The 12,438-nt window shown below is 35.9% G+C and overlaps 1 protein-coding gene across 1 annotated transcript in view; it reads right to left on the bottom strand.

Moving 5' to 3' along the window:
- The window catches only part of LOC123667646 (tubulin-specific chaperone E), a 34,631-nt gene extending 28,347 nt beyond the window's left edge, over positions 1-6,284 (bottom strand). Inside the window, exon 1 of the mRNA XM_045601505.1 lies at positions 5,870-6,284. Within this exon, the coding sequence (XP_045457461.1) occupies positions 5,870-6,217 (348 nt within the window). The 5' untranslated portion in view covers positions 6,218-6,284. The remainder of the gene's footprint in view (positions 1-5,869) is intronic.
- Positions 6,285-12,438: the final 6,154 nt, after the last annotated feature.

The raw sequence follows: 12,438 nt of genomic DNA, 5'->3' as shown, positions 1-12,438 counted from the left end.
ACCTTATTCACATTAATGCCCAGAGTATACCCGCTCATTTTCCTGACATGTTGGCCTCCTTTCAAAATAAAAACTTGCATGCTATTTTAGTCTCAGAGTCCTGGCTGAAACCATGCCTCCCTTCAACATCATTCTGCTTACCAGGTTTTCACTTGATTCGGAATGACCGTTTGAGTCGACCTGGCGGAGGTGTTGCTATTTACTTACGATCTCATATCCCTTATACTGTTATTGATTTTTCGCAACAACATAATAGTCCTGGAGCAGAATAACTTTTTATCGAAGTCCTTTTCTCCAATACTAAGCTTCTTCTTGGTGTTTTTTATAATCCTAGCCTCACCATTGACTATTTTATGTCTTTTGAAGATCTTCTTGAAAAGTTTTCTCCTTTGTTCTCACACACAATTATTATGGGTGACTTTAATACTTGCCTTCTTAAAAATGACTCTCGAACTTCACGCTTCACATCTATAGTACAGGCAGCTAATTTACATATATTGCCACTATCTGCGACTCACGCATTTCCTAACTGCTTGCCTTCTCTTCTCGACTTAATTCTTGTCTCTTCTATCTCTCATGTTGAAAAATTTGGTCAATGTGTTGCTACTGCCTTTTCCTACCATGACCTTCTCTTTTTATCCTATAAATTAAGACCCCCTAAAGCTAAAAGTAAAATTCGTATGAGGCGCAATTTCAATGGAATTGACTTTGAAAGTCTAGCCGTGGATGTTTCAAATATTGACTGGTCCGGAGTGCATGATGCTTCATCAATTGATGAAAAGATAAACCGTTTTAATTCCCTGATAACTCAACTTTATGACAAGCATGCCCCTATTCGTCCAGTGCGCTTAAAACATCTACCGGCTCCATGGTTGACTAACGAAGTTAAGCACCTACAGAAGAAAAGGAATATAGCCAAAGCTAAATATAGACTCGACCCCAATGAAACAAATCGTGAGAAGTACAGGATAGCTCGGAATCGCTGTAACAGGGTGTGCAGGGATGAACATCGACGCCATATCTATGTCTGTTATTGAGGAAAATGACTCTGCCCGAGTTTGGAATTTCCTCAAATCACTGGGAGTTGGGAAGCAGCAACGTGACATTAATTCCCAAAATTTAAATTTAAATTTACTTAATCAGCATTTCTCATCTTCTGTTACATTTGATAACATAACAAAATTAAATACAATTTCTCAAATTTCAGCTTCTCCAACTCGTGATACTCCCTTTTTTCAATTTAGTCAATTCACGAATAGTGATGTTAAGAAGAATATTTTAGCGGTATCATCTAACAGTGTTGGTTCTGATTGCATTAGTCGTCAAATGGTAATTCCTATTATAGATTATTTAGTTCCTATAATAACAAATATTTTCAATTTTTCTATTAGTAGCGGTACATTTCCATCTTATTGGAAAGATGCTATAATCATCCCATTGCCTAAAAAACCCAATTCTACCTCTTTCTCCGATCTTCGCCCTATTTCTATCCTACCGTTCCTTTCTAAAGTTCTCGAGCGCCTTACTTATAATCAATTTAACCTTTTCCTCTGCAGATACAACCTTTTAAACCCATTTCAATCAGGATTCCGCGCAGGCCACAGTACGACTACTGCATTAGTTAAAATCACTGATGATATTCGCATGGCAAAAGATAACCGAAAGCTCACTGTTTTGACAATGCTTGATTTTAGTAATTCTTTCAATAGTGTAGACTTCGACATTTTGCTTGCCATATTGAATTCTCTTAACATATCTCCTATAGCGATTGACTGGTTTCACTCTTACTTGCATGGGCGCCGGCAACGTGTGCGACTTAACGACACTTTTTCTGACTGGGCTAATATCAATGCCGGTGTACCGCAAGGTGGCGTGATGTCTCCACTCCTCTTTTCAATCTTCATAAATACTATTACTCAATATATTTTTTCTCCCTACCACCTGTATGCTGACGATCTCCAAATTTACTTACACACAAGCTTAACAGACCTACCTAATACGATTAACGCTTTAAATCAGGAACTCGAACGTATCAATGGCTGGAGCAAAGACTTTGGTCTGAAGGTTAACCCATCAAAATCGCAGGCTATAATTATCGGAAGCCAACAGCTTATTTCACGAATTGATTGGCCGAATTTGACACAAATAACTTTTGCCGGTGTTATAATTCCTTACAGTAAAAAGGTAAAAAACTTGGGTATATTGTTTGACAAAATTATGTCGTGGGATCCACAGATTTGTGAAGTTAGCAAAAAAATTATTGCATCTATCGGTTCATTAAGAAGGTTACGTAATTTTCTTCCCACTCCTACTAAGGTTGCTCTTGCTCAATCTCTTCTTCATCCTATCCTTGATTACGCTGACACTTGCTATCTAGACTTAAGGGAGGATCAACTAAACAAACTTGAGCGTCTCCAAAACCTCTGTATTCGGTTCATATTTGGTCTTCGCAAATACGACCACGTCTCTGAGTTCCGTACGAAGCTCAAGTGGCTTCCTATACGTCTGCGCAGGAATACTCATGTGCTAGCTCTCCTATATTCTATATTATTTAATCCCATCCTTCCGTCTTATTTGAAAGAACGCTTTAAGTTTCTCTGTGACTCACACAATAGATCACTTCGTTCTAGTGAAAATCTTACTTTGAAAATCGGCAAACACTCTACTGCCTTCTACAGCAAGTCATTCTGCATTGAGGCTGCACGGTTATGGAATACTCTCCCTTTACACATTAGACGTGCAACATCACTGGAATCTTTCAAAAAGAAGGTTAAGGAACACTACTTAAGACTTTGAAATTACTGTCGTCCACTTCGTCATTAGTCACTGCTATTTGAATAAGATATACACTTATTTGTTCTATTACTGTAATAATGTACAGTTATCTATAATATTATGTGTATATATGTGTATATGAGTATGTATGTTTGTATGTGTATATGTTTATATGTATTTATGTGTGTAGTGTATTTATATATTTTTATGTAATACGTTCTGTAATTTTTAGTATAGTTAATATTGTTTGTAGTATGTAGTATGTGTATATGTATGCATGTATGTGTGCATATTTGATTTTATTCTTGTTTTCTTTTATTTTAAGTTTGTACACCCTTTCCGCTTGTTTCACATTATCTCCTCCAAGCTGGTTGTCTGGAAGAGATCGCTGTTTAGCGATAAGACCGCCTGTTGTACATTTCTTTCTTGAATTGTTTAATAAATTGTAAACTTCTTTTAATGTGTACAATAAAGAATAAATTATTATTATTATTATTATTCACCCGTTGTGTATATTCTTCATTTATTGCTAATACGTCTACATTCTCAACTTCGTCAACATAGTCACATAGTTGCATTACACTGCTATCCGAAAATGAGTTATCCTCCATTGAACATAAGCTTCATAATGTAAATAGCAACTCACGGACTCGACACACAGGTGTTGTTTACTTTTAAATAACCGGTATTATGTTATTTAATTATTATTTTCTATTCAACGACACGCTCACTCACTATGCAGCTTGCGATGCGACTGGATATTAATGTTGATTCTTAATACTTGTAAACTTATATAATAATATTATATTGACTTCTTTATAATATTAGGACCTTGAATAAGTTCTCGCTGTTTTTTTACAAAATATAAGTTTTATTTCAATCATAAGTAACAAAAACGTTTCATTGATAGTATTGTCCATCACTAGCAACCACTTTCTCCCATCTTTCTGGCAGTATATGAATTCCGCATCGGAAAAGCAACATGTCTTTTGAAGCTATCCAAGAATCGATCTATTTTTTAGCTTCTACATAAGAATGAAAGCGCTGGTCAGCTAGGCCATGTGTCATCGAATGGTATAGATGAAAATCAGAAGGGCTATGTCAGGTGAATACGGCGGGTGGGGTAGAACTTCCCATTGGAGCGTTTCTAGGTAGGTTTGTAATTTGTAATTTGAGATCCTTTCCAGCCGCCGAGGCGGCCGTCACCGAAGTCGTCACCGGGGACAACCACTGGTCTAGGTAGGTTTTCACTGGTTTTGCAACACGAGGCCGAGCGTTGTCATGTAGCAAAATTACTTTGTCGTGTCTCTGCTCGTATAGCGGTCGTTTTTCTTTTAAGGCTCGACTTAAACAAATCAATTAAAGCCTATAGCGATCTTCCATGATAATCTCATTCGGTTTGAACAGCTCATAATAAATTACACCCTGCTGATCCCACCAAATACAGAGAAGAAGCTTCGAACCATGGATATTTGGTTTTGCAGACGATGTTGATGCATGTCCAGGCTTACCCCACGACTTTCTACGCTTTGAATTATCGTAGTGTATCGACTTTTCATCGCCAGTCACGATGCGGTACAAAAAACCTTTTCTTTTCTGCCGTTGAAGTAGAAGTTGACACGTGAGAAAACGCCGTTTAACATCTCTCGGCTTCTATTCATACGGTACCTAATTTCCTTGCTTCTGGACCATTCCTTGAACTTTCAAACGTTTTAAAACAGTTGATTCATCTCTCTGCTAGCGTCTGAGATCAGTCTTGATCGAGTAATTCCTCCAACTTTTCGTCTTCAAATTTTGTCGAAACATCGAACATCGTTTTTTGTCGAAACCTGTCTGCATGTCGTATTCGACAAAGCATCGTCACCATAAGTCTCAACAAGAATTCTATGCACTTCAGCTGCAGATCTCTTTTGAATAAAGTAGTGCAATAAAATTCCTCGCAAAAACACTTTATTTGGCACAAAAGTAGACATTTTCAGAACAAAGAAAAAATTACTTTGTTGTTTGTTTTTGTAAATTACTTTACAAATATATTTGTAATCTACTGCTATGCGATCAAAGCCACCATAAATTGCTAGTAATTAGTCTTCCCCTATGAACAAACTTTTAAATAAAATTTCCATTTGTGCTCAAAGACGGGTTTGAATTAAGCAAACAATTTCATTTTGGTTATTTTACTATTGACTAGTTAGGATTGGCGACGAGTTGGCGCAACGGTCACAGCGCTGGTTTGTGGGTGTTGCGCTGGCAGTTGCGGGTTCAATCCCCGCACATGACAAACAATTGTATTGGCCATACAGATGTTTACTGTTATCTGGGTGTTTGTGCAGTCCTTGTAAGTCTCTACACCATGCCTTAGAGAGCATGTTGAGCCATCGGTCCTAGTTGTTATCATGTACACCTGATAGCGATCATTACTCATAGTAGGGAAAATATCCCCCAGCCTGCATTGGAGCAGCGTGGTAGATTAAGCTCTGATCCTTCTCTTACACGGAGAAAGAGGCCTATGCCCAGCAGTGAATATTACAGGCTGAAGTGAGAGCGAGCAAAGAACAATCTAGCAAATCTTACACATTCATACAGAGAGACAATTGTAAAAAAATATTGTTTTTAATAACAGTAATATAACTGCTAAATGCATCTTATTAATATGATGATTTCATACATTGTTAATTTGTTAAAAAAATTTACTGACTACAGTTCAATTATACATACAAAGTTTAGATAGCCACTACAAACAAACTAAAATCTGTGTCAATTATTCTTACTACTTCAATTGAAGTATTAGCTTATTAGTTAGTATCTAAACAAGCTGTCTTAAGAAAATTGTATAATTTTTTAAAATTGCAAATAATAAATTGAGCTAGCATCACTGTAAGCAAATTATAAGTAGTACTTTTAATAATTTAATAGGTTTAATATTACGTTATAACTTAATTTAGAAATAATTTTTATATTTTGGGAATTCATGAACAATGAACTTAAAATTTCAAGTGTTCTACTTACTATGTTTTATGTATTTATGCAGCTAACTTGATTATGTGTGTAGGTGGATGAAGTTTGGTTAAAAAGGCAATATCGTTGTCTTACTTACTTCGCGGTCACCGTAGTACCTCCTGATCGCCTCCGCGCATGTTTTATATGGAGCAATTTTATTAGGACGAATAAAAGATCCAGCGTTGGGCTTGGTAGTTTTAAAATATTGCACATCATCAACAGACCCGTCGTGTTTCCCGCGTTCCGCCTTATCCCACTCTACACCATACCAAACTCCCTTGTAGCCCTGTACTTCGCCAATGTACTTCACGGTACCAAAATCATCATTACATTTAACCCGACTACCTATAAACACTTGATTATCGCTATCTTCACCACCATTGTGGCTGTCCATGGCACCATTACAAAATTTTGGTATTAAATTAACAGGCATCGCGCCCACCATTCTTTTTAAGTTTTCGAAAAAAGAACTGTTTATCAAAAGAAAAACAGACTGATTTCGTTTCGTGAATACGTCTATCAAATTATGAGTAATATGTCAACAGTCGATGTTTTTGTGCTGCCACATTTAAATATAAAAGTTATTGGCTAAGTAAATATTGGTAGTGGACTGCTTAAATGAGACTACAAGACACAAATAAATCAATAATAATTTATTAATAATATTAAACTTTATTTATTTATTGAATTGTGTTTCTTAGAATTTTTAATTTATTGCTATTAAAAAAAATCTTACAGATATTAGCTAACTCCATAGCTAGATGTCGCTACTTATATCATTTTGAGAAGAACAAATAACCTCCCGAAAGGTGATTGGTCGCTGATGAACGTAGAGTATAATACGACCAAGTATGGACGTTCACTAAATAAGGGCGAAAATGTAAATTTTATTTCCGGATATGTACCGAATCGCACACGTTGTGTCGTAAAAAAAGCTTCATCCCTACGGTGTACATACGTTCGTACCATTGTATTCAAAGCTTCAGCTGTAGTAAAGTTGTGTTAAATAATTTTTTTGAGTGGAACGTCAATTCAATTTATATCAGAAGGTGTGTGACCGGTAATTTGAAGATAATTTTTAATTTGCTCGTCGTCTCCGCGCAGTGCAAGCGTCCTCGCGCTATTCGTTTTCTAAAATCGAAGGAGACAAACGTAAACCAAAATTGCTTTTTGACAAAAATGGCTACCCCTAATGTCCTAGTCGCGTATTCCAGTCATTAATATAGAAATGTCGGATTGTGTCTGTGAAAATATGCAGTTTATAAGTGAACAATTGTTGCGTGCCGTGCAATAGTGCATAGGGATTGATCACGACAAAGGATACGAACAACAAAAATGAGGTACGTATAGAACAGTTCATCAAACCTTCCCGAGCTTTATTATGGAAAACAAATAAATAATATATATCTTACACGCGTCGTTCTATATTTAATCGGAAATATTTATAGTTCGCCCGTTCGTCTGTTTTGTTCTGGAGCGCGTAAATTCGAGCGATTAATTGGATGTAAACAGAGTCATGGGACATTGATTTGTTGATTATGCGGTTTAATTTGCACATTTATGAATGACATAGCGAAAAATCATTGCATAAATTTGCGTACGAAGGTATCGCCCATTCAGAGAACGTTAGAACTGCTTAAATAGCTGATTATATTGATTTTTTGAACGTGTTTGTGAAGGGGTACCCCACACGTAGATTTCGTTTTCATTTCGATCTTCCTTTCAATGGCATTTGTTTGACCTTGAATTAAATTACCAATGTAGTCGGGGATGAGTAATTCTACTTAGAATAAGGGTAGTTTACTCCCCTACGAGGGACGCCAGGGCTGTGAGTAATACCCCGCCCATGCCGTCCGATGTGACGACGACTGCTATATTTTTCACAATTGCTCTTTCTCAGATAATTACTAAATAATTAAATATATAAAACTTTATCACTATTATCGAAAGCGATAGTAGAAGTAATCTTGTAATTAATAAAATTCGCATCACATGTATTAGATAGTCAGTAAAAAAAATCTTATCTCGAATATTTTAGTAATCTGTAAATTTATCAATGGATTCGTAATTTACGAAGTATTTGAATACTTTTGATTAAAGGAAAAATAGCTTAAAAATATATATTTTTTTTTAAATATAGTTTTTTATTGATAAAATTTTCTTGAACTTTTAAGCTTCCTGTTCCACTGTGCCAACTGTAATATAAATATTACAATTTTGTAAAAAAAAAAAAAAAAAACTGGATTGCATTGTGTATAATATAATAAATATAACTTAAGTAGACTATTTTGAAAACCCTAAAATGTGCTAGCTTTTTTTTATTATATATTACATAAAAATTATTTGAACTTACCGTAAAAAAAATGTTTAACATTATTTAGTTGTTTAACATAATTTATAGTATAATTTATTTGTTGTTTTTTTTTTTGGGTCATGCTAACATTCAAAATATTAAATTCAGGATAACGAGAACAATTAGTCATTGTATGCATTTCAACATAATCCCTGAGGTGTTATTCATTGTAGTTAATTAGTAATAACTGTTACATGTAATTTTTGGTTCCCAGTATCTTTTATTAATTGCTGACGTTGAAACATTACTTAATTACTTTTTATTTTTATCATTGCAATTTTAATTAACAACTTAATTACTTCTTATAGGCTAAGTGGTATTTTAGGACTACATATTTTAGTCCTAAAATACCACTTAGCCTATAAGAAGGTTTAATTTAATTTACTCTTTATTGTACACATAAAAAGAAGTTTACAGTTTATTAAACAATTCACAAAAAGAAATGTACAACAGTCGGTCTTATCGCTATATACATACATGCATACATATAATATACATATAATCTATACATATAATAAAAATTGTAGGAAAGTCAAAACTGTACATTGAATATTTTTTTAAAAGAATACTTGGGGTGTGATCTACAATCGATACCGAAGCCAAAAATATGGTTTTTAGAATTTTTGTCTGTTTGTCTGTATGTCTGTATGTATGTCCGGGATAAACTTAAAAAGTACTGCATAGATTTACTTCAAATTTGGCACGAATATTATTAAGAAGTCGGTTCAACATATAGGCTACCTATTATCACGCGATCACCTACGGGGAACGAGCCGTGAACCTTTATGCTTAGGCTAATGTTATATTACTACATAAGTTTATGGTTCAGATAACAAGCTTAATTTGTGAAATGACGATTTGAAGGTACTTTTGAAGCCTATTTGAATAAAGTTATTTTTTACTTTGACCTATAGGGCCTGTATCACTGATTGCCATTAAAACTAGTAACAAAACATAGTCAATGATTGTGTAATACTATGGGCGGACTTATAAATTTTTTGCCATACCTTCCAGACAACTAAAGTAAAGGAAGGATAAAATTAAGGCCAAGACCAGGTAGCTAATGTATAATGATATCCAGCAGATACACGTTTCATAATATTTTTTCTTTTTTTTGTGTCAAATTACAATTTATTTATAATAATAATAATAATTATTATTATTTATTTTTTATGGGATATTATTTATGGGATATTTCTATTTGTAACTGTTAGACTGAAAGTTGTAGTTAAATAGTAATTGAGGTGAAACAGGCCCAGTGTTGTCGCGGTTTTACTGACGTTGACATTTTCAGCTACTGTTTCGCTACAATGAGTTATTTCGTGATGTTTTGTAGCCTATATACAGAAGTACAATACATACAAATATTCTTTATTGTACAACCAGAAACAATACATGTAATATATATATATAAAAAATATGTAAGAAAAAAAAACAAAAAGTATATATATATATAAAGTAAAAATAACAAGAAGTATTGTAGTGTAACAGATATTTAGTATTCAGATTTCAAGGTAATCTTATAATATAAATATTATCGTTGGTCCTCCTAAGATTGATATAAATTGTAATTTTTATCACTTAATTGACATTTAACCTTTCGTATCTTATTTGGGTGGAATTATTACAAGAATCTTATATATAAATAAAAATGAATAGTGGCAAATCTATGAACCCACAAACATACGACTTTGCATGCAAACAAACAATTGTAGCTTATTTAATATAACTAGGTCGGCAAACAAGCGTACGGCTCACCTGATGGTAAGCGATTACCGTAGCTTATAGACACCTGCAACACCAGAAGCACCGCAAGCGCGTTGCCGACCCTATCCCCAATTCCCCCAACGAGCTCTGGTCACCTTACTCACCAACAGGGCACAACACTGCTTGAAAACAGTATTATTTAGCTGTGATCTTCTTTAAGGTCGACGTACTACCCCAGTCGGGTTTATTCATTATTTGAACAGGAAATTTACTGCTGTGCCCGCCCTCAGTTAAGGTAGCTTTTAAATATACATCGATGTTCTTTATAAAATCGGTTAAAATACTGATCAATATAAATAAAATGATAAATGTCTGCTTCGTACGTTCCATGACACTTGAACCCTACAAAAAAAAAAAAAATTGTGATAGCTTCATTGAATACAAACAACGATTTATATTAATTAGCACTATTTACGTGCTTTTACTAAAATGTTTTGAAGCTAATTTTTCTTTTATTTTTTGCACATAAAATCTATATAAAAATATAAAGGGCTAAATACGTTGCTAAGCTCAAAATTCGAGTACAGCTAGAGCTTTTTTTTTTACTTTTCTAACACTTAGTAGAAGGCACAGAAGGGCAGGAAATTTTAAAATCTTATTAAAATTAATGACTAATCGCTGTTTTTAATAATCAATTATATTAATAATAAATGTTATTGAAAAAATTATCCGCCAAGGCGGGTGGAGCTGCGTGGTGGATTAAGCTCTGATCTTATCCTATACATGGGGACAGAGGCTTAAAAATAATTAATAGTAATCTCTGGTTTTGCCTACTAGCGATGGATTTTTGATAATATTTGTATGGAGCTTAGGTCAAAATTCTATCTCTAGTAAGCAAACTCAGAGATAGAATTTTGAAAGTGACGGTAAGTCAACTTCACGTTTTTACCAGTCCGCAACATAGGATGTCTATCGGGCTAACTAGTTATAAATAAACAAGCAACGCCGAAGTCGCCAGTCGTCGAAGTAAATAATTTTTTTTTTTTTTTATTCGAAAACCAACAGCGTTACAATTCGTATATATATATATATATATATATATATATGACATTTAACATAATATTAACAATAATAAGGCCAGTAATAGGTTTTCCTATCTATACATCTTAATACTGTTACAAAAGGGCAGTATTTAAAAATAATATCGTTTAATTTATAGTTGTTATTGGTAAGGGGTCTCATTCAACTATAAGGAACACCGAAGGGGGTGGGGAGTTTGTTTTGCTTATTTTTGAGAACGTGGGGGCCCGGGGGTCTAGTTGGTGGTTACGTCAGCATTATTTATTTATAATCTGAATAGATTAAAAATACACGATTGTTTACGTAAGGATAGGGGGGGATTTTTTGCTGACTTTCGCTGACAAGGGTGAGGAGGGAGTTAAAAATTACTAAACTTCTGTTTACGTAATACTCGAATGACCCAAAGGTCGCGTCCCGAGCATCGAAATGTTAATTGGACGTAATTGTTCGTCCGTAGTCGTAAATTAGTTTCGACGGTAACATAACGTTTTGTACCGTGTATTGAACAAGGTTAATTTTAATATTTTTAATTGTTACCATACAGAGTGGATGTGAGCCGCTATCATGCAGGATATTAGCAATTCTATAATAAAACACAGTTTTTTTTTTAAAGAGTAACTGCGGAGTTTCTTATCGATTCTTTGCAGAATATGTGTTACGAATCGGTGGTAGCTTGCCTTTTAATTTAGACAAATGTAAATGTAACGTTTTAATTTTAAACAAGTACACAGCATAACTAACCTGGTAAACTTGCTTCCGTTATATAATTTAATAATTGATTTTTGTTCAATTTTGTATTATACAATCCTTTTTTTTTACGTGGGGAAAATCCATCATGGATACCCTCCAGCGCGGGGGCGCCAGAGGGTTATGTCAGACTCCTACTGACTAAAAACCACCACGTGCTAGCAGTCATCCGCCTGGGTGGGGCGAGAGGGGTCGCGCTAGCATTCGCCACCTCGCCTCAGCGGTAGGCCCGGACAAAACTTCCGGGCCCCGGCATGATGGTGGGGTGGCCTCGCTCGCAACAAGGCCACCCCTCAGACGTATGGGGTCGTGTCGTCCGGCCGGCCGAAGTCCCCCGACTATCGGCCGCCGACCCCACTATTACGAGGGGGGAGGAGGGGGGCAAACTGCCTTCTCCTTGCCCCTGTACGTCTGCGCCGGAGTGGGCCAGCAGAGGCGTCTTCCTCTCTGGCCCGCTCCGCGGTCTCCTTCTGCGTCATTACCTCTTTCTTCGCAGTAGGAGACCACCGCCTGCCACGATCTCTCGCTGTCAAGCATGGCCTTTACGACACTCGGCAGCGAGAGATCCCGTCCGAGAACCGCTGAAAGCGTGCGCCGCTGCGGTTCCCAAGTGGCGCACGCCTCCAGCGCGTGGAGCGCCGTATCTTCTGGCGCTCCACACTCGTGGCAGGCTGGAGTCGCCTCCCGTCTCGCGATTTGGTGCAGGTACTTACCGAAGCACCCATGTCCGGAAAGCACCTGCACCAGACGGAAGGTCAGCGGCCCGAACCGCCGCCTCA

Source organism: Melitaea cinxia, chromosome 28 (assembly GCF_905220565.1).
Source record: "Melitaea cinxia chromosome 28, ilMelCinx1.1, whole genome shotgun sequence".
In the NCBI taxonomy this organism is placed as follows: Eukaryota; Metazoa; Arthropoda; class Insecta; order Lepidoptera; family Nymphalidae; genus Melitaea; species Melitaea cinxia.
This window is presented reverse-complemented; position numbering and strand designations above follow the sequence as displayed.